This window comes from Malaclemys terrapin, chromosome 2 (genome assembly GCF_027887155.1).
Source record: "Malaclemys terrapin pileata isolate rMalTer1 chromosome 2, rMalTer1.hap1, whole genome shotgun sequence".
Taxonomy (NCBI): Eukaryota; Metazoa; Chordata; order Testudines; family Emydidae; genus Malaclemys; species Malaclemys terrapin.
The window spans coordinates 95,688,268-95,711,521 of NC_071506.1; the positions used below are offsets into that span (position 1 = coordinate 95,688,268).

At 40.6% G+C, this 23,254-nt stretch overlaps 1 protein-coding gene across 2 annotated transcripts in view; it reads left to right on the top strand.

The window, feature by feature from the left end:
* Positions 1-23,254, top strand: part of DOK6 (docking protein 6) — a 413,373-nt gene that overhangs the window by 186,197 nt on the left and 203,922 nt on the right. For both annotated transcript variants that reach the window (XM_054019382.1, XM_054019381.1), the window contains exon 3: positions 8,164-8,278. In XM_054019382.1, coding sequence (XP_053875357.1) covers positions 8,164-8,278 — 115 coding nt within the window. The remainder of the gene's footprint in view (positions 1-8,163; positions 8,279-23,254) is intronic.

Here is a 23,254-nt window from a genome sequence, read left to right on the forward strand (position 1 = left end):
CCAGGGCCATGGAGTGGCTAATGCGCAAGAGCCCCTGGCTGCGGGGGTTGGGGGAGAGACGGAGAGCCTTGGAAGCCACAACTGGAAACCACGCAGCTTTCAAGGGCTTGGGGTGGGGCTAGGGCTGGCCAACTCCCATGCATGGGTTTCTTGTTGACTCAGAGCCAGCCCTGCACAGCAGCTGGTGGAGCTGAGCCAGGTAAGTGACCTCGGAGGATGAGCAAACTATGAGCTGTGCCCCGCGGGGAGAGGCAGGAGCAATAGCTGGGCGCTGCAGGGAAGGGCTGCTGCTTTCTGGGAGTAGAGAGTGAGGGTAAGGGGGATCTGCCTAGGGCGGGCCATGACTCAAGCTGTTCAGGGGTGGCCGAACCTTTAAATTGTGCCATCCCCCCACTATCAAGAGTTACACATCATCTCTGCATAAAGAATGCTAGGTTATGCTATCAAGAATTTCCAGACTTCCATATGTTTAATCTCTGTAACAGAAATAGCTCTATAGACCATCTGAAATTGGTCCTTGGACAGCATTGTGAGACATTGCATCAGAGACCTGGCTTGGAAAAGAACAAGATTCTAGAAGCAGAAACAGCACTAGACATAATAGAGATTAGTCAGTGCTGCAGAAACAAGGGCCATATTACTGTGAAATAGATAATGCCTTAATAGAAAAATCGTCAGTAGTGTTAACTTGTACACTAATATGTAGTGGAGTACCAATATAGGATCATAGTGACTGATCACTCAAACAAAATTACCCATTCTAAACATCAACAACAACATTTTGGGGATAGAGTAGTTTGACTTTGCATTAGGCTGGACAGTCGACATTCTTTTCACTAGGGATAGGAGTAATTGTGCCAGCTTTCTGAAGGGGGCCAACTCATGATTTTGATTTACAATGTAAGGAAAATACTCTTAATATTAAGTTTTTGTCATAGTCATAGGAAAACCAGTGTCCTGATGACTGTGATCCTGAGTGTCCGTTGAACAGCAAAGCAAAAGCTTTATTTTTTACCATGTATTTTTTTTCACAGATTCGTAGTCAATGAGGCTAGGAAAGACCATTCAGTTGAACAACTTGAATGTGGCAGAGCTACCTTTTGATGAATGTGGGAGTGCTTGTTAATATATATTTGTCTATATCCCAAAATGTATTATAGGATTTCTGAGATGACAGGTTGGAATGTCAGGAGGAGCATTGTTTCAACACACTCCCCCCTCCATTTATAATCATAAGACCAGTGATTGCATGCTATTAGGGCTGAATTGGTCTAATTGCCAAACAATGGAGCAACCATCACAAGGGCATTCTCTTAGATGGTCTGGCAGATAGAGTGGGTGTCAAGGCTGTATTCCCACTTTGAACTTTAGGGCACAAATGTGGGGGCCTGCATGAAAACTTCTAAGCTTAACTACCAGCTTAGCTCTGGTCCGCTGTCACCATCTTAAAGCTAATTCCCTTCCCTGGGAAGCCTTGAGAAACCTTTCACCAATTCCCTGGTGAATACAGATCCAAACCCCTTGGATCTTAAAACAAGGAGAAATTAACCATTCCCCTCCTTCCTCCCACCAACTCCTGGTGAATACAGATCCAACCTCCTTGGATCTAAAAACAAGGAAAAATCAATCAGGTTCTTAAAAAGAAGGCTTTTAATTAAAGAAAAAGGTAAAAATCATCTCTGTAAAATCAGTATGGAAAATAACTTTACAGGGTAATCAAACTTAAAGAGCTCGGAGGACCTCCCTCTAGCCTCAGGTTCAAAGTATAGCAAACAAAGATAAACACTCTAGTAAAAGGTACATTTACAAGTTGAGAAAAACAAAGTAAAACTGAGATGCCTTGCCTGGCTTTTTACTTACAAGTTTGAAATATGAGAGACTTATTTAGAAAGATGGGGAGAACCTGGATTGATGTCTGGTCCCTCTCAGTCCCAAGAGCGAACGAACTCCCAAACAAAGAGCACAAACAAAAGCCTCCCCCCCCCAAGATTTGAAAGTATCTTGTCCCCTTATTGGTCCTTTGGGTCAGATGCCAGCCAGGTTACCTGAGCTTCTTAACCCTTTACAGGGAAAAGGATTTTGGAGTCTCTGGCCAGGAGGGATTTTATAGTACTGTACACAGGACAGCTGTTACCCATCCCTTTATAGTTATGACAGTGGGGAAAAAACAATCTGAAGTAAAAGCAAGACTTCACAGCTAGGCCTTGGAATGAAAGCCATTGAGAAATCTGAAAGAGACCAAGTTGGGTGAGGTAATATCTATTACTGAACCAAAATCTGTTGGTGAGAGACACAAGAAGTTGGTCCAATAAAAGATATTATCTCACCCACATCTCTCTATTGTCCTGGGACCAACAGAACTACAACAACATTGCATATTTTGAGAAATATAATTGCGCTCAGGCACACACAAGGATGAGAAAGAGGAGTTTTCATGAGAGGGGGTGTCAGGGACCAGGGGCAGACTGTCATGTCCATAGATGGACTGGAGAAGGAAGTCGAGCCACAGTCAATAACCTGGGTCCAGAGCTGAAGGGGTGGGGTCAAGCCATAGTCTGGAACCAGGACCTGAGACCCATGGTCAAGCCACAGAAAATAGTCAGGAACCACAGGGGCAGGCTGAGCAATCTGCTTGTAGATATCCACATTTCCATGGCAGGTCCATAGCTGTGCTTGCATAGCCTCTTCTCCCCACAGGCCCAAGAGATCCAATATCTCTTGTCTACTCCAGGCTGGAGTGTGTCTGGAGCATGTAGCTGGCATGGTCAGCTGGGCAGTTGCACGCAACAATGGAGAGCTGCTAGACAGGAAATCAGGAAAAGGAATTTACAAAATTTGTGGGTTTTTAAAGGAGAGGGGTGGCTTCCAGTCTCCATAATCCCTGGGCAGTAGAGTTCACAATGGTGACCACAGCAGTCAGTGTTGGGTATTGTGGGACAGCTGCTGGATGACTGTTAGGGTTGGCACAGGTAACACAGTGTCTACATATCTGCTGTGTTGATCTCCATACCTTGACCTTGGCTCAATGCTGCTTGGGGAGGTGATATTACTATGTTGGTAAATAGGCCACTTACAGCAGTGGAAGACAAATTTAAGTGTGGACACAAGCACAACTAGATACTTAAGATCTTGTACTTAGCACACTTGAATACAGAGGCGTAAGTTGCTTTCTATTAGCTTTCCACATTTTGATGCTAGGAGCAGTCATGAATTTATCTGGTCCTCAGTACAAGTTGAGCTGACAGGAGCAGTTGATGAAGAGCTAGCAATGCTAGCTTTCTGCAAATCAGTGATTCCCTTATATAAGGATAATCCCTAGCAGGCTTTTAAAGACAATTTTCTATCCCTTTTTGCATTGTTATAAGAGGGCTGAGGACCTGGCCCATTATGAACAGAGGGAGTTGCTAAAATGCCAGAAGCAAAATGATGTGAAAACTGGATTATTTTCTTTTATAAGGTGCAAGGGTGCTGGAACTGGAGGAGCCATGGTCCTCCCACTTTTTGCCAGCGGACAGGCCTGGCCCGTCCACTTTTTGCCATGAGCCATCCCGCCTACCCAGCCAGGCCGGCACCTGGAGACCAGCCAGGGAGCCTGGGCAGCATGGGGCACCGCGGACCCTCCACCTGCCAGGGCTGAAGGGAAGGGAAGAGAGCAGCCCGTATCCCTGCCCCCAGGACCCCTCACACAGGGAAGGTGGAGGGTCACATCATGGCTCCCCACAGCTGCCTGGCCATGCAGCGCAGCTGTTACCATGGACAGGCTGCGGCTCCGAGGCCCCATCCCCTGGCCAGAGCCAGGTTGGGGAAAGCTGTGCAGGAGCCACAAACCCTGAGCAGGGGGCCTGCTGAGTGTGGACAAGGGCTGGGAGATGTTCTTGGCCCCCCTACTCCAGGCAGGTGGAGGGTCCGTGGCTCCCAGCCTGCTCCGGCTTGGCCGGGGGTGGGGCCTTGGGCGGAAGGGGTGGGGTGGAGCCACGGAGGGGGCGGGGACCCACCCACTTTTGGGAAGGCTCCACCACCATTGCTCAGGTGATTCTTTTTGCATCAGTTAACAGGACAGTTTTGTCTGAGATTGGTATAAGTAAAAGATTAATGAAAGCAAACATCTTGACTATTTTTTTTCCAGTTTTGTTCATTTTATGCACTTGGCAGTACTTTGAGTATGGTCTATTTTTCACTATTTCTCAGTAGTCAGTTTCACTTGTGTAGCCTTTTGGTCAATTTGCCCTGATATTTGTGTGGGCATATCATACCGGAATGGGTGAGAAATACTTTTAAAAAATGAAAATGTGTGACTTGAAAACCACAAATGTCGTTAGGAGGGCTCAGGAGCAGTTGGGAGTAACTGAAAGTAATTGTAACTCCACTTTCAGGAAATGGCTGGAGTTCAAGTAGGCAATGTCTCGTTAGTGGCAAAAGAAGTAGCCATTTAAAAAAATGCAGTACTAGAGTTCTATTTCTATTGACCAAGAAAAATCCTGAGAACAGGCTCTAAACCTTGAGAGGTTTCTAACAACAGAAGTCTATACAGGGGAAACAGTTGTAATTAAATGCAAAACAACTCTAAATATTTTCTTACGGTGTTGAGAATAGGCCCATTTCCATAGAAAATTTAATGACTTTTATGGAAAAAATAAGCATATTTTCTACATGAAATTATGCATTATTCAACAAAGAATTACCCCTCCGCCATGTACAACCAATATGAGTGGCAGGGAGCCCACAACATTTTAGGAATCAAAATCGCATGAAACAAAATGTGAATTTCATGCAGCTGTACTTGACCCACCAAAACAAGGAACTTTACAAACAGTCTATTGAAAATCTGGAGAACCATGGCAGCTCAGTGCTGGTCATAGCACATAGAAAAGGACAAAGAGAATGTGGCAGAAAATGGTCTCCCATTTAAGGATTAAATGTTTTTCATTGTACTTATGTGTGTTGTCCCACTGAAGTTTTGGTGTCTTTAGACTGTGAGTAAAGCAAACAGGTGTGTATTGCCCTGCTCCCAAGGTTTGTATCTGACTCCCATGAAAATCAAGGCAGTGCATTTCTTCCCAGTAAGTGAAACAGAAGGACTCACTCCCTGCTTACTTCCAACTGGCCATATTGAATGCTACTCTGTGTGTGACTGATCCTGATTTTTCAGTAGAAAATGTACTGCTGATGTATTTTAATACAATTATTTATTGCATGATGTAATCTAATATACTGATTAGTATGAGGGACTAGTAGAATCTTTTGCTTCTGTATGGATGGCTAAATATGTCTCCCCAGTTTTGTTGATAGTAGCCTCTGAATAAAATTTGAGTTACTGTCAATTCTTATGTAGTTTAGGTGCCCAGATTGGAGTATTTTTTATCTTTTTTTTTTTTTTTTTTAATCAGTGGCAGCTCAGGAACTATTTACTGCAGGATCATTTTGATAATCTTTAATCCTCAAGTGATAAAGGAAAAAATCACTAACTAGAATAGCTCAGACCTCTGGCTGAAGAGTTGTTTAAAGCGTTCTTGATACAGTTTATGACATCTTGTCACCATTCAAAGCTTTTGAAGATTATTATCTAATATTTCCTTTCCTCCTGCTCCAGAGAGAGAGAAACCTTCCGTTGTTAATTTAGTGGGTATTGTACTGGGTTTTTCTGAATGTTGTTCTCACAACCATTTATGCAAATACATCCAACACCCTCTTCATATGCTTTTCCCCATTTAATTAGGGTCATCTATATTTCTTGCATGTTATAGTGTTGATTATCTATTTAGATTCTGAACACCTAATCTTTAGTCAATGACAGTTAGGCATCTTTGAAAAAACTCACTAGCCACATATCTGCATCCTGAGGTACCTAAATACCTTTAAAAGTATGGGCCCAACTTTGCTAGCCGTAGTGAAAAGTATCTGAGATTTCACACTTCCAAGGCTACAAATCTTCCAAAGCTACATCTGTTTAATTTACATCTTCAATCCCCCACCAATAAATAACCACATCACTAGCTTGGCTGGGGTTTTGAGAAGTCTGGGAAGAGAGAAAGCTACTCCTCTCAAATGCTCCTCCCACCTGTATTTTGGCCATAGTCCTGGTGCCAGAGTGTGGGGGTTTTCTACGCATCACTGACATCCAAGTGCCCTATGGTGAAGTTGAGAGGGACTCAGAGTATGGGTGAAACCTATTTCCCTACCCCTCTGTCCATGGATTGCTGATAATAAATAATTTAATAGATTCTGAACTCCCCCAATAAACGAACGCTGAGAACTAACCTACACCTCAGTTAGTTAATTTGGGCTCCCTCCACTCAAACAAACACATGATTTCTGAGCCCTAAATCCTCTTCCTAATTAATGAGCCTGGGAGTTTCTGCCCCCTCCTATCTTCTAGTGAATTAATTTTGGGTTCCCCTACATTTATTAAATTCTGGCATCTTCCTGCCCTTCAGTTATTGGATTCTGGGCTTCCAACCCTCCCACCATTAATTAATGAATTTTTCCCCCTTCCTTCTTTGCGGAGCTTCTCTGGAGGCAACAGGTGTCACTAATTGAGATTAGTGGATACTTTTGACCGTAATCTCTATGTGCCTCAGCTCCCATTTGTAAAATAGGATAATACCATCCCCTCACCTCACGGAGGTGCGGAAGTATTGTGAATATTAAATGAATTGTTTATGAAGTACTCCGATACAATGGTGATGAGTGCCATAAAAAAAAAACTGTGAGGAAATAAACAATTCTGTCTTCAGAGCAGTGTGCAGTACATAATATTTAGGGCCACATGTTGAACAATGAAGATAAAACAAAATATTGAATAGCTGTTTATTCAATGAGCACTGTCCATCCTGTGCCCTGAGGCAGGGGTCTTGTGGAATATATAGTATGTGATCATGTAATCTTTTGATCTCTGCATTCTGGGTATTGGGAGTAGGGGTTTTGTTGCTTTCATGAGACAAATTCCCTGCTCTCAGCTCTGGAGTCCAGACCCTCACAGCCCATAGCAACCCAAACAAGCAAGTATAGGGAAGGTCCTTTGTAGCCCTGGGCTGGAACATACTCAGCGTGAATAGAAATTTGTGAGAATTTAGCAGCTAAAATCCCTGAAGTCTCTACTGAGCATGTGCAAAGGGGAGTTTTTTCAAATGCTTATAAATTGGCCAAATTTGGGCAGATTTTCATGGGGACAGCAAAAGGCCCATTGGTGACATAGAGGTCATCCCCCTGCCAAATTTCTAGTCCCTGAATCTGAGTGCTAGAACTGTCCATAGAAAAGGCCTCCAGAATTTTGTTGTTATGGGTAAAACCCTTAGAATCTTTTTTATAAATAGCTGAACTGTTTTGACTGAAATTTTTCAGAACAATTCAGCATGAGGGAGACACCTGGCCTGCAAAATTTCAGCCCAAACAGTTAAAGTTTCACAAAGTTATGAGGAGCTACTATCAGGGCCTTGTAATGGGAAGTACTATTTAATAGGCAGTACTAGTAGTACTCGTATTTTTCTGGGTATTTTTCTCCCATTTAGTGCTAATTGAAACTATCCATATGTCTTGAAGGATGAGGAAATAAATATTGCATTTTGTATACAATTAATTTTTTATGTTATGGCTAATTTCTTCTAGCTAAATTTTTCCTGGACCTTCTCAATACAGTTAAAGTTAGAATCATGACTTTCTAGTTCTGACAAGGACGGCACTGGAACTGCCAATTTCACTTTAAAGATAAATGACACAGTGTCAATATGAAGGTGTATGGTATTAATTGGCACAATGAATTGGCTGCTTCCCTTGGCTAATAAGATACTGCTATTTCTTTAACAGTGACATACTTGCTACAAATTCTGCAACAGATTTGCTAATTTGTATATTCACACAAGTTTGTTGTATTATAGGGAGAGTGCAAAGCCAGTCTAAATGAAAAAGAATAGGTTAATACTTTTTCATGCACATTCTCATAAAATGAAAAAAAAATAAGACCACACATTTTTGACAGAAGATAAATTCTGTAGACAATTCTACAGCTGTTAACTTGACTCACTTGTATATTGTTTCTCAGCTACAAGAAAATGAATTCAGATGGTGATCCGACAATGTGGTGATTGTAGTGAAAACTGAACATCTGGGGTGAGTGTTCTGTACTATTTATACACTGGTCTAAAATACGTTTCTCTTCACTTCAAGGTAACTGAGCTTCACAACATCAAAAACATAACCAGACTGCCTAGAGAGACAAAGAAGCATGCAGTGGCAATTATTTTTCATGATGAGACATCAAAGACATTTGCCTGTGAGTCAGGTAAGCAATTACTACCACATCTCCAGCTTCAGGAAATCAAACTGTGTACGAAACAATGACTCAGAAGATGGATTAAGATACAGGAATAAATAGTAAGCCTTATCTTAAAGGGAATGTGTTGTATTTTTTTAAAGTAAGCAATACTGGAAGTTTTGATTGTGTTTTGTTTACAGCGGTTTTGGTGCTGATTTTTTATTTGTCTTTGTCTGGGTTTTGTGCCCAGATGGTCCAGAGACTCTTGAGGTTTTCAGCTAAGCTTGTAGAACAAGTAACCATGCCTATGGGACATTATTAAGGGACGCAGTGACATGGATTCTGGTTTTTGCAAAGTGTTGCTATAGGCATTTGCTAGGGGAGTGATGCTGTCATGCGAAAGAGAGAGGCAAAAAACAATTAAAATCTCAGAACACTTTAAAGCTGAACTTCAAGCAATTTGTGTATTGAACAGTTACCTGACATGATGAATAAGTAAAGTTCTGAGTGTATTTGGGTTTTGTGGTTCATAAAATTACCTATCATTACTGAGACACCAAATGCTTTATATTTTTAAAGTACACTAGCTTTCTTGTTTTGAAACCACACAAGTATGTGACTATACCCATTGGTACATTGCACTTAAAAAAAAAAGTCTTTAAAGTTGCACATTTGTTATTAATTGATAACACACATTTGTTTAGAGATGTACTAGATTGTTTAAAGCTATACATTTCCTTAATTATTATTAAACAATATACAGTACCATGAACGCATATAATAGAGCATTATAGACAAATAAAATGACATTCTCTAAGAGCAGACATTCTAAATTAGATGTAACACTGCAAAGGATAACAATAAATATTGGGAAGGGAGATTGCAAAATGGGGGGTACAACAGTGATATATCATTGGATATGCACATTTGGCCCCAGTCATGCAAACGTTTATCCATGTGATTAACTCCATTCACATGAGTAGTATCCGTAAGGCTACTCAAAATCAGAGGGATAACCTGACACAGAAGTGAATTTTGTGGTAAAAGAAAAAAAAATTGCAGTGGCTTTATAGGATCCAGTTCAGGGTACCAGCAGCCAAGGTAGATAGGTGGTATGTGTCAGTGAGTCTATTAGTTGTATTTATCTATTTCAGAGTTAAAAAATAATAGACACCTATCCAAGACCCTAGGCCAGTGGTGGGCAACCTGCGGCCCGTGGGCCGCATGCAGCCTATCGGGGTAATCTGATTGCAGGCCATGAGACATTTTGCTGACGTTGACCGTCCGCAGGCACACCTCCCTCTCCTCCCCAGCTCCCAGTGGGCATGGTTCACTGTTCTGAGGGAAACTGCATATTCTAATTTGAGACTTCCAAACACAAAAAACTGAAAATGATATAAAATGACCATCCTGATGTGGAAAGAAGGGCATTCTCACTCAGTCTAAATTTACCTAACACCCAAACCAAACGTGTTGTCTGAGATTTTTGTTAATGTCTTGGTGACAAATGAAGCCAGAGGGAAGATGGGTAGAGTGGTGGTGGTAGAAGTCTCCTGCTGAGACTGGTTGGATGCAGTGTAAAGATTTTTAAAATTTTTATGCTATGGTTGTATGGGAGGCAAAGTGGGAAAATAGTGGTGATTAGGAGTTGTTTTTTAAGCCACCTTATTTAACTACATTGTCAAGTCAATTATTTGTCATTTTATAATCCTATAAATGAATATGGTTGAAGAGCCATGTGAAACACAAAATGGAAAATCTCCAGGCATGTGACAGACAGGGAAATTTGAAATTAGGGAAAAAAATTTTTACAAAATGTTACCAGTACTTCATAATACAGTATTATTATCATATTTATTGTTCTGAAGCTACAAAAGATAATTCTATTCTGATGATACAAAGCTCTAAGAGGGCATAAGTGACAGACCTTTATTAAGTCTTTTGAGAAAGATTTACATATTTCTTCTTATGAAAGTCCTATAAAAGATAAAAGTGACTTGAAGGATCATCCTGGTGTTATTACTGTGTGCAATAAAACAAAAACTATGTTGGATGAGTCAGTTCTCAAGATTGCTGCACCAAACTATTCCAAATGGCATAATTATTGTGGTTTTAGTGCTTACTAAGTGTGGTATTTTAAAACTAGTAGAACAGCTGTTGTAGGAAATCTTCATAACAGTTTATTTTTTAAATGAAAAAAAAAAAATTGCATCATGGAATCCCGAATGTAATGTGTAGAAGCACTGTGTTTAATGCTCTTTATTATGGGCAGAGCTGATAATATTGTCCCATTATAAAACCCTGTTTAGAGTTACATATGACTTTGCCCAACTTTAATTATTCAGGCTGAAATTTTCTATGTTGGGTGCCTGCATCAGGCTGAAGTTTGTTGGCGAGTTTCACCAGAAATAGTTCAGAGATATTTGGGGGTGGGGAGGAAGACACTGATAACTGTTTTGTTGAGAAGCCGAACTTTCCTGTGGAAAACACCCAAAACTTGCCAAGTTATGAGTCTCTGAAAATCTGTTTGCACAATCTCAGTAGAGATTTGTTAGAGTTTGCTAAATACTAGCTACATTTACTAGCTACTTTCTTTGACATTTCTGTCTGTAATTAGCATGCTCAATCCTAGGGCTGCAGGTGCTGAGCAGAACTATTGCCGCGGTTGCTGCTCCCGGCTGCTGTTTCACTTGGCACAAGAACTGAGAGCAGGAAGACTCTCTCTCCTATGCTTTCAGTGCTCTCCCTACTGGGTACCGGGCAGCATCGAGGAGGAAGCTTCCAGACTCGAATGCAGAGTCAACAGTCAGATTTACAGCAGCATCTACTACTGCTATCAGTTACTGCATTAACTCAAGCTTCAGAGGTCTGAATGAATCTAAATGTTCCAACCATGCTTATGACCCATTTGAGTGTCAAGGTGAAGCCACATGAAGGAATATCTGTTTGTGCAGTTTCATAAAAAAGCCCTAAAAATTACATGCTAGAACATAATGGCCACACTGGATCAGACCAAATATCCAGTTAGCCCAGTACCCTGTCTTCTGACAGTGACCAATGCCAGGTGCCCCAGAAGGAATGAGCAGAACAGGTAATCATCAAGTGATCCATTCCCTGTTGCCCATTCCAAGCTTCTGGCAAACAAAGGCTAGGGACACCATCCCTACCCATCCTGGCTAATTGATGGACCTATCCTCCATGAATTTATCTAGTTCTTTTTTGAACCGTGTTATAGTCTTGGCCCTCACAACATCCTCTGGCAAGGAGTTCCATGGGTTGACTGTGCGTTGTGTGACGAAATACTTCCTTTTGTTTGTTTTAAACCTGTTGCCTATTGATTTCATTTGGTGACCCCTAGTTCTTGTGTTATGAGAAGGATTATATAACACTTCCTTATTTACTTTCTTCACACCAGTCATGCTTTTATAGACCTATATCATATCCCCCCTTAGTTGTCTCTTTTCCAAGCTGAAAAGTCCCAGTCTTATTCATCTCTCCTCATACAGAAGCCGTTCCATACCCCTAATCATTTTTGTTGCCCTTTTCTGAACCTTTCCAATTCCAATATATCTTTTTGGAGATGAGGCGACCACATCTGCATGCAGTATTCAAGATGCAGGTGTACTATGAATTTATATAGAGGCAATATGATATTTTCTGTCTTATTATATATCCCTTTCCTAATGATTCCCAACATTCTGATCACTTTTTTGACTGCCACTGCACATTGAGTGGATGTTTTCAGAGAGCTATCCACTGAGACACACAATCACATTACACTAAAAGAGCATTATTCAGGTTACAAAGTGAAGCATTCAGAAGTTAGGAAATGCCAGAATTAAAGTTACCTGTGCAACTTTACTTCAGTGCTTACATATTATGTTACAGTCTTTAATTAAATGACCACGTACTAGTCTACCTTATAATTTTTGGCATTTCTTAGCTATTGAGTGCTTCATTTTGCAACCTTAATCTTCTTTTAAAATAGTTTTTGTGGGTAACAGAATACTTACAACTTCCATGGAAGAATAGGTGATCTATGTGTTGGTATGGTATACCTGAGAATCTCACTACTGCCAGTAGAAAAAAAGAGGAAATAATTTTAAGGGGAAGAAAGAAAACTGTTTAGACAAGTTGGAATCTAGACCTTGTTCATAACTTTGAATTCCATTTTCTCTCCTATTTGATTTCTGGAGGTGGGGAGGAAGATGGGACAAAGTTTTTTGGTGAAAATATTCCCATTTTGTAAAGAACCAACAAACTCCTTCAGCTTCAAAATTCAGTTACTGTATGGCTTGGATTTTAAATGTTTTGAAATTGTATGTGTTTGTCAACTCTAAGTTTAATATAAAGAAAAGGAAAATAATAACACATCACCTCTGTCTCCTTCTTAGCAGAATTGATCAGAGAGCTGTTTGGAATATACAGTACATCCAAAATAAAAATGCTTTGTGAAATCAGTCCAGTTTAGTTGGAATTTTGTTTTGGGGGGACAAAAAGTTCTGATAATTCCCCTCCTTTTCCTTTCCTCCCTATGAGTGGAGGGTTATTAATGAGTTACTTCACATTGAGTTGTCTTTTGAAATATGTGTTAACTACTTACGCTAAACAATCTGTCCCATCTTTGTATTTAGCTGTGACACTCTGACTACCTTTCCCAGATCTGAAGAAGAGCTCTGTGTAGCTCAAAAGCTTGTTTCTCATCAACCGAAGTTGGTCCAATAAAAGATATTACCTCATCCACCTTGTCTCTCTAATATCAAAATAACATTTTTGGAACCACATTTTGACTGTACCGCACGTAGGGTAGTGATGGTTGGTGGCTCTCTTCTGAGAAGGATGAAGGTACCCATCTGTTGTCCTGACATGGCATCCCGGGAAGTATGCTGTCTGTCAGGAACCCATGTCCTAGATGTTACAGACGGATTGTCGAGGATCATCTGGTTCTCTGACTACCATCCCATGCTGCTCATCCATGTGGGCACTAATGATACTGCGAGGTATGATCCTGAAAAGATCAGAAGTGACTACAGGGCTCTGAGAGTAAGGGTGAAGTAGTTTGAGTGAGCAGGTGGTGTTCTCTTCAGTCCTTCCAGTCAAGGTTATGGCCCCAGGCAGAGACAGATGCATCCTGGACATGAATGCCTGACTGCAGTGATGCTGCCACCATAAGGGCTTTAGCTCTCTTGATCACTGGATGCTGTTCCAGGAAGTAGGACTGCTAAACAGTGATGGGATCCACCTATCAAGGAATGGGGAAGAGTATATTTGGATACAGACTGGCTAACCTCATGAGGAGGGCTTTAAACTAGGTTTTAGGGGGGCAGGTGAGCAAAGCCCACAGATAAGTCAAAAACACGGAGACCTGGGAGAAGGGTTGGAATCTGGAGGGAGCATGGGCTGTTATAGCAGGGATAAGAGAGACAAGATAACTTAGGGGGATTATCAAATCAATATCTTAGATGTCTGTTGTGACAGACCCAGACCAGTGGGGTACAGGAGTCTGGTCAAGGCAAACACACCGGCCACTGGCTGAACAGTCTTCTGTTCTCTGAGTGACCAGAGCAGGGGCTGCACTAGAGTAATCATTAACCTGCTAGAACCAGTTAAGGCAGGCAGGCTAATTAGGACACCTGGAGCCAATTAAGAAGAAGCTGCTAGAATCAATTAAGGCAGGCTAATCAGGGCACCTGGGTTTTAAAAGGAGCTCACTTCAGTTTGTGGTGTGAGTGTGAGGAGCTGGGAGCAAGAGGCGCAAGGAGCTGAGAGGGTGTGTTGCTGGAGGACTGAGGAGCACAAGCGTTATCAGACACCAGGAGGAAGGTCCTGTGGTGAGAATAAGGAAGGTGTTTGGAGGAGGCCATGGGGAAGTAGCCCAGGGAGTTGTAGCTCTCATGCAGCTGTTACAGGAGGCACTATAGACAGCTGCAGTCCACAGGGCCCTGGGCTGGAACCCGGAATAGAGGGCGGGCCCGGGTTTCCCCCAAACCTTCCAATTGACCTGGACTGTGGGTTCTTCCAGAGGGGAAGGTCTTTGGGCTGTTCCCCAACCCACATGGTGAATCTCTGAGGCAAGAAAATTCGCCAATAAGCGCAGGACCCACCAAGATAGAGGAGGAACTTTGGCACACTGTATATTAATATGAGAAATATGGGGAATAAGCAGGAAGAATTTGAAATGCTAGTTAATAAACACAACTATGACATAGATGGTATCACAGAGACTTGGTGGGATAATATGTATGACTGGAATATTGGTATAGAAAAGTAGAGCTTGCTCAGAAAGGACAGGCAGGGGGGGAAAGGGAGAAGGTGTTGCTTTATATGTTAAAAATGTATACAGTTGGACTGAGGTTGAGATGGAAATAGGAGACAGACTTGTTGAAAGTATCTGGGTAAGGATAAAAGGGATTAAAAACAAGGCTATGTCATGGTAAGGGTCTACAACAGGCCATCTAACTAGGAAGAAGAGGTGGATGAAGCCTTTTTTAAACAACTAACAACTTCATTCAAAATGCAAGACTTGGTGGTGATGGGGGACTTCAACTACCCCGACATCTGTTGAAAAAATAATTCAGCTGGGTACAGATTATCCAACAAACTCTTGGGGACAATTTTTATTTCAGAAGGTGGGGAAAGCTACTAGGGGTGAGACTGTTCTAGATCTGATTTTGACAAATAGGAAGGTACTGGTTGAGAATTTGAGATTGGAATGCAGCTTAGGTGAAAGTGATCATGGAAGGGTAGAGTTCATGATTCTAAGGAATGGTAGGAGGGAAAACAACACAATAAAAATAGACTTCAAGAAGGAAGACTTTAGCAAACTCAGGGAGTTAGTAGGTAAGATCCCATGGGAAGCCAGTCTAAGGGGAAAAACAGTTCAAAAGAGTTGGCAGTTTTTCAAAGAGACATTATTAAAGACACAAGAAGAGCAAACTATCCCACTGCATAGGAAAGATAGGAAGTATGTCAAGAGACTACCCTGTCTTAACCATGAGATCTTCAATCATCTGAAACTCAAGGGTGGTTTAGGTTGGATATTAGGAAAAACTTCCTGTCAGGGTGGTTAAGCACTGGACTAAATTGCCTAGGGAGGTTATGGGATGGTTTAGATAATACTTATCCCTGCCCTGAGTACAGGGGACTGGACTAGATGACCTCTTCAGGTACCTTCAGTCCTATGGTTCTATGATTAAGTGTGTGTGTGTTTGTGTGTAGGGTGAGGGGAGGGAATATAGCTGGCTGGCCGAATGAAGGGAACAGTGCTTTATGGCTGGAGGAGGGGAGGGGAGGCGAGAGAGAAGAGGTCAAACTGCTGCAAAAGGGGACAAGGGGCAGTATGGCGACATTGACTCATCCCCTGGGAACTGGATGTGTGGAAGGGTTTAAAAGGGACAGCCCTGTGCGTGAAGCCCCCTTTTACATGGAGCAGGCGGAGGCAGCACTCAGTCTCCCTCCTCTTTATGTGGTGAAATACCAGGTTTGGTCAAGATGTGCTGTGGGCATTGCACTAACTGCCCCTTTTTTAGGGAGCCTGGGATGGAATTTTTCCCTTTCCACCAGATTGGCCTACGTGGAGTTGGAGTTTTTTTGCCTTCCCCACAGGGAGGTAGGCCATATGTCACAACACATTATATAAGTGTAGGGCACACGTCCAGTGCAGGTACTCCATAGGGAAGGTATACAGTAGCTGGATAAATAGCTGCATTTTTTCACTTCAGAGGTGGAACTTCATGGGGATTCCAAACTTACAAACAAATTCACATAGGTCGAGTTTTGTTTGAAGATAGAGAAAAAGACAAAACAAATATAAATGATTGTCTGATCATATCTTGAGTTACTTTTCCCAAGAGATAATCAAGTAGGCTCTCTCAGTTTGAGCTACAGAAAAGAAAAAAACTGTGGGTTTATGTGTATCCAGAGAGCACATCCTAATGTCTGACTCCTTTGTCTGACACAGTGGCAGGTCCCACCTTGAGAGCATCTTTTTACTTTCTCTTCCTTTTGAAAAGATCCTGCTTCCCAGTGATGGGCAGGTGAGAATCAATTAACATTGACAATAGCCTTTGTGTGCTGTGGATTTATCCTGGGGTGACAACCTGCTTTCCCCGCTCAAACAGTTCTAACTGGGCTTTTGTGTGCATATCTGCTGTAATATAGGCTTTAGTGAAATCTGGGCTCAGTAATCAAAGGTGAATGGTTCTGATTCTGTGTTGGAATTGCTGTATTTATGGTCTTTTGCGGCACCATTCAGTGTTCCAGGAAGAGGTATTCATTCACCTATTGTTTGGTCACACATAATGATCAAAAGTCAACTCTTTCCCCATCCCTTTTTCCAGTAGTTATAAAATACAACTAATAACTTTAGAGCATAGGGAAATACCTGTTCAGTTTTATAAACTGTCATTAATAGTCGGTTCCAAATGGTCACCTTAACTTTTAAGTGTAAAAAGGAGATACTTTCATATTCTTCATGTGAATTGTTGTTGTTTTTTCAAGTTGTTCCACCTGGCCTTGTCATTATGGGAGAATATTGCTGTTTTTGTTGTTTGTTTAAACTAGCCACCTAGAAAATTATGCAGAATTCTTTTAACAGCGAATACAGCAGCTTTTATAAGATTAACGAAGTAGATTGATTTTTTTTTAATGGAGTTCTTCAACTGAGCTAAGGAATGATGTAGCTGTTAGGCTAGAATTTATTCTTAATGATATTCCTGCTCCTACCTTGTATGAAAAAAGCCAGATATTCAGGTAATCAATTGTATGCAAGGTCTTAGAACAAATTTTGAAATAGAAAGTAGTTAAGGACATAGAGGCAAGTGGTAATTGGGATAAAATGCAGCATGGTTTTACAAAAGGTAGATCATGCCAGACCAACCCGATCTCTTTCCTTGAGAAGATAACTGATTTTTTAGACAAAGGAAATTCAGTAGATCTAATCTACTTGGATTTCAGTAAAACATTTGAAACAATTCCACATGGAAAATTGTTAGTTAAAATTGGATATGATGGAGATTAATATGAAAATTGAAAGGTGGATAAGAAACTGGTTAAAGGGGAGAGTACAATGGTTCATACCAAAAGATGAACTGTCAACTGGAGGGAGGTTATTAGTGGAGTTTCTCAGGGATCGGCCTTGGGACCAATCTAATTTAACATTTTTTATTAATGACCTTGGCATAAAAAGTGGGAGGATGCTAATAAAATTTGCAGATGACAGTCTGGGGGTAATGCCAATACCAAGGAGGACTGGAATATCATACAAGAAGATCTGGATGACCTTGAAAAGCAGAGTAATAGAAATGGGATAACATTTAATAGTGCAAAGTCATGCACTTAGGGACTAACCACAAGCATGTTTGCTATAAGCTGGGACTTATCAGTTGGAAGCAACAGAGGAGGAGAAAGATCTGGGTGTATTGGTTGATCACAGGATGACTGAGCCCTCAGTGTGATGCGGGTGTGAAAGAGGCTAATGCGATTCTAGGATGCGTTAAGTGAGGTATTTCCTGTGGAGAGGGGGAGTGTTAGTGCTATTATACAAAGCACTGCTGAGACCCCATGTGGAATACTCTGTGCAGTTCTGGTCTGTCATGTTTAAGAAAGATTAATTCAAACTGGAAAGGTGCAGAGAAGGGCTACTAGGATGATCCAAGGAGTCTCAAAGAGCTTGGCTTGTTTAGCCTAGCCAAACAAAGGCTATGGGGAGATATGATTGCGCTCTATAAATACATCAAAGGGATAAATATCTGTGAGGGAGGAGTTATTTAAGTTAAATGCCAATGCTGACAAAAGAACAAATGGATATAAATTGGTCATTCACAAGTTTAGGCTTGAAATTAGATGACAAGTTTCTAACCTTCAGAGGAGTGAAGCTCTGGAACAGTCTTCCAAGGGAAGCAGTGAAGGCAAAAAAGACTAACTGGCTTCAGGACTGAGCTTGATAGTTTTATGAAGGAGAAGGTACGATGAGGCTGCTTACAATGGAATATAGCTGATCTGCAACTGCTAATACCAAATATCCCCAATGGCTTGTGATCAAGATGGAGAGGTCTCTGAGTTGCTACAGAGAATTCTTTCATGGTGTCTGGCTGTTGGGTCTTGCCAAAATGCTCAGGGTCTAACTGACCGCCATATTTAGGGTCAGGAAGGAATTTTCCTGTGGTCAGATTGGCAGAGACCCTGTTTTGTTTTGGGTTTTGCGCCGCCTTCCTCTGCAGCATGGGGCATGGGTCACTTGCAGGTTTAAACTAGTGTAAATGGTGGATTCTCTGTAACTCGAAGTCTTTAAATCATGATTTGAGGACTTCAGTAACTCAGCCAGAGGTTATGGGTCTATTACAGAGCGTGGGGGTGAGGTTCTGTGGCCTTCAATGTGCAAGAGGTCAGACTAGATGATCATGATGGTCCCTTCTGGCTTTAAAGTCTGAGAGTCTATTAGAGGGACACAGAATAGAGAGGCTGAGGGAGAAAGAGATCCAACATAAAGAGGCTGGGGAGAGGAAGGAAGTTGCACAGACTTTGTCTTGTCCCCTCTTCATGGCAATCAAGTAAGACATATAGGATGATAGAGAACCATCCCCTTTGCAGTAGCCAGGACACTCTTGGGGAGCAGTAGAGTAGAAGAACTTCAGTTAGGAAGTTCTAGAAGGCAACAAAGAGGCAGAAAATTTCATCTGACCGCCAGCAGATGATGGAGGTTCAACTGTATCTGTTACCTGTTAATCAGAGATTAGTATGAAAGATGTGAGTTACCAAGCAGAGACCAAAGCCAACACCCTAAGGCACAAAGCTTAGCACCCTGGCCCTTCCTAGTGTGGGGATCTGAACTTCTCATTTGGCCCTTGCCCCTGGATCTTACTATTGGGGCAGTGAGAGAGCCATATGTTTCGTAACTTCCTCTAACTAGTAGCGTGATAAGTGTTTCAATCTCTGCATTATGCCAACCTCTGTATTCTATACCTAAGTAAAAACTATACCAATGACATGATGTAAACACATTCAAAAAATAAAATCCTGCAATATGGTCTAACATTTGGCTAGCTAGAGAGAATAAAAGTTGTTCTTTAGCCTTTGGTTGTTTATGGAAAAATTGAAATCTGATATTATTCATACATTGTGCATCTATGTATAATAAAACTTCCTTCTGATTCAATTTAGAGTTTCTCAAGAGACTTGCCAAATGTACTCTACCATAAATAATTGTTAGTCCTCTGCAGCACAAATTTTAAGATATTCTCTTCCCTTTTCCATATTCATGACATAAATATGAGTCTCTATGTAAAGCTGAAGTAGTTCTAAATAAGATATAATGAATGAACAACTTAAGAGATGAACATTTTATCGCGTATACATTTATTTAAAAATTGCTAAGATACTAAGGCACTAAAAATTTTAAATTGCCTTCATGCTGTATATCTCAGGATGTCAGCATACTCTTCATACACTATAGGATAACCTTTCAAGAACAGGTGTCTGTGGTAGACCATAATAATATGGTTATGCAGAAAAATAATAACATTGTTTTTCTCTTTTATAGTGCCTTCCATCTAGGAATCTCAATAAGGTTTTATAAACATTGTCTCAAAACATTCTTGTGAGGTACTTGGAGGTATTTCCCCCCCACTTTACAGGTGAGGAAATGGAAAGTAGTTTAACTGAATTGCCCTGATCTCACAGAAAGACTGGCAACAGAATTCAGATGCCCAAGTACCAATTTCCATGTCTTAGTCATGACTTCCCTTCATAAAATATAAATCTGGATACCAAGGTGACCAGATGTCCCAATTTTATAGGGACAGTCCTGATATTTGGGGCTTTGTCTTATACAGGTGCCAATTACCCTTTACCCACATCCTGATTTTTCACACTTGCTGTCTGGTCACCCTAATACACACATGGGTATTTGCATACAAGGTGAATAGTCACTAGTGCTGGTCAGAAAAATTGAAATACTTTGAAAATTTTATTAAAATAGGAGGGGGGGTTATGTGTATTTTCCCCTCTTACATCTCATCCTTTTCTAGATGCTCATATTTTGTGGATGCAACAAAAATAGCAGGACACTATTTTTGTATTCTGACCTTCTATGTACACGTAGTTATTTTTGGGGACGTTCTAAGGCCTGTGTTAGACAGAACGTCAGACTAGGTGACTGCAATGGTCCCTTCTGGCCTTGGGATCTATGGAGTAGCTGGCTTTCCATACTACATGAAAATAGACAATTTGTGTTGGAGGTGATGAACAAATCCATTAACTTCACTTCTCCTCTGCTCCCTCCTAAACAATCTTGAAAATATTCATACTGTTGCTTATTTTTAGATATCTCATAAGCTGGCATACACATTTTCAGTATTGTAAATGTTTTCAATTAAGATGCATTGCTACGAGTGGGAATTTGGTGGCGGTTAATCAGGAGAGAAGCAGATTATTCTGAGGCAAAGCTATTGGGGAAAAGGATGAGGGCTGCACACAAATGGAGTTCTTTTGTTTAAAAGTACTTCTGAAACATCTGTGTTAACAGTCGCTAAAGAGCCCTCAGAATTACACAGAACATTTCTACAGCTCATGCTAAACCCTGTCCTCCAACTGGTTATTTTAAAATCAACACTTACCAGCTTTCCACTATGAATTAGGAATTAATATTCATACATTTGTCTTTAGGGCTATTATGGTGTTTCTATTCTCCTTATGTCATCTTGTTTCTTTGCTATAGTAACTTGATGCTGTTATGCTATCTTAGTTAATTCCAGCCAACTATTGTATTTGAAATGGTGATCAGAATAACTACCGTGATTGGCAGTTAGACAACATAACCTGATGCTGTCTTAGCAGAAAATAGAGAATATATAACATGTGTTATGTAAAGTAAGTCAAGTATATATTATTATTAGATCCAAAAAATACATATGAAAAGAGTGTTGAGGGTACAAAGTCAAGCACTCAAGTTAGGAAATGCCTGAATTAAAACTGCCCATTCAACCTTCATTCACACCCCTAGTGTTATGCATTGTTGCAGTCTTTAATTATATAGCCATATGCTATTTTTTTCCATAGGACTTTTCCCTAATTCAGTGCATTGGAAGAGCAGTGAATGATGCAGGGCACTGCAGGAGGAGAGAGAATATTCTCTTGTGTTGAAAGCACTGGACTGGGACCCAAGTGAGCTGGATTCTAGTTCTGTCCTTGACATAGATTTCTTGTGTGATACTGGGCAAAACTATCACAATGTATACATGCAAGGGAGTTCAATTAAAGTTGCATGGGAGACTCTGATTTGGCATTTCCGAACTTTTGAGTCCTTAGTTTTCAGGTGGCAACATACTTCTAACATAGTTTTGTTTTTGTATGTCATAATAATAATAATAAACGTTATTTAATTTACAGTATGCAGTTCTCTGGAATGAAATACTTAGGGGCAGATCCTCAACTAGTATAAATTGTCTTAGGCCTATTGAAGTCAATTAGCCTATGGCAATTTACAGCAGGTGACCTTTTCCCCCTTAGAAGCTTGTAGAAAACATGTGAGATATTAAGACACACTGTTATGAAGAACTGATTATTTTGTGTGATGAAGTGAAGGACAGAGTTGACAAGGAAATTGAGAGTATCCTCCACATTTACTTTTTGGGAACTGGAACCAAATCCTTTTCACCTTACTCATGTGAGTAGTACCACTAACATATGTAGTAAAAGGAAATGGAATTTACGGATATATCTGTTTCCAGAAACTTCATAAAGCAAGTATTTGTGGCAGGATTTGTTGATACCTCAGGGCAATCTTAGAAAACAATCTATTTTGAGATAATCCTGCTTATATTGCATATCACTTATTTTATGTCTCCTCATTTTTATATTATTGAGGATATTCATATTAAACAGCATTTTTGATTTTAAGTTCATCTATTTACTCTGCTTATCACTCATCCAAACTCCTAATCCTTCTACTATGCTGTCATGAACTCACTATTAGGACTTCAGTTGAGGAATAAGTAGCAGGAGCATCTTAAAAAATGTTGTTTACATACAAACATGCCTGATAATAATAGTCTGATAGAAAGACATAACTCTACCTATGTCTGTCTTAGAACATACCTCATTTCAGGGCTGAAGCACATTTGCAAGTTCTGCTACATTCAGGATATCAGAATCTGGTATTATGTAACCAGGCAAGACACCACCTGTGGTATGATAGCAATGGAGAGGAACTTGGAAAACCAGACATCAGCTAAGGCATGAGGGTCTCTACTCATCTTCCTGGAGTATGGGTTAGCACTTTCAGGGTTTGTGAAAATGTGCATCATATTGTTAAACCATGTGACTTCTGCAGCTCCTGGCCTCCCTTGAAAATAGTGTACATTTAGAGGCAGCACAAAAATCCCTGACATTAATTTATAGATGGAATTTGGGGTATTGACAGATGATGTATGACTGGAGAGATTTAAATGAATAACATGGTAATTTACTGCACCTAACCTGAAACACCAGGTCTATTTTTCATTTTCTGTCACTATTCAGTCTCAGTTGCATTTGACTACTTACATAGCGTGCAGTACATGGTGCTATAAATAGATTAACCATTTAACCATTTAAAGTCTTTTCTGAAAGTCTGAACCTGTCATTGAATGAAGGTGTTTTGAACTGACTAGTATGTTTAAATGGGCATAGAAAATAATGTATACAAGTTATGTATACTTACCGGGAGCCTGGAGCATTCCTATATCATGTAATATATCTAGTGATATGGCTAGAGAGGAGGATACTGGTTTGGAATGAAAACTTGCCAGTCAGGAATGTTGTGTTCTGTTTTTTCAATAAGAAACAGAATATGGTAAGTAATTTCATTCAGTGCAAAAGTTCATTATGGGAGATGAATATACCAATATGTTCAATATCCATCTAATCCCACCAGGTTTCAGGTAGATTGCCAGAAGTCACTTGCTAATTTGAACATTACTGTCAAAATTAAAGCCCCAGTAGGCTATTGCACAGCGAGATTCTTAA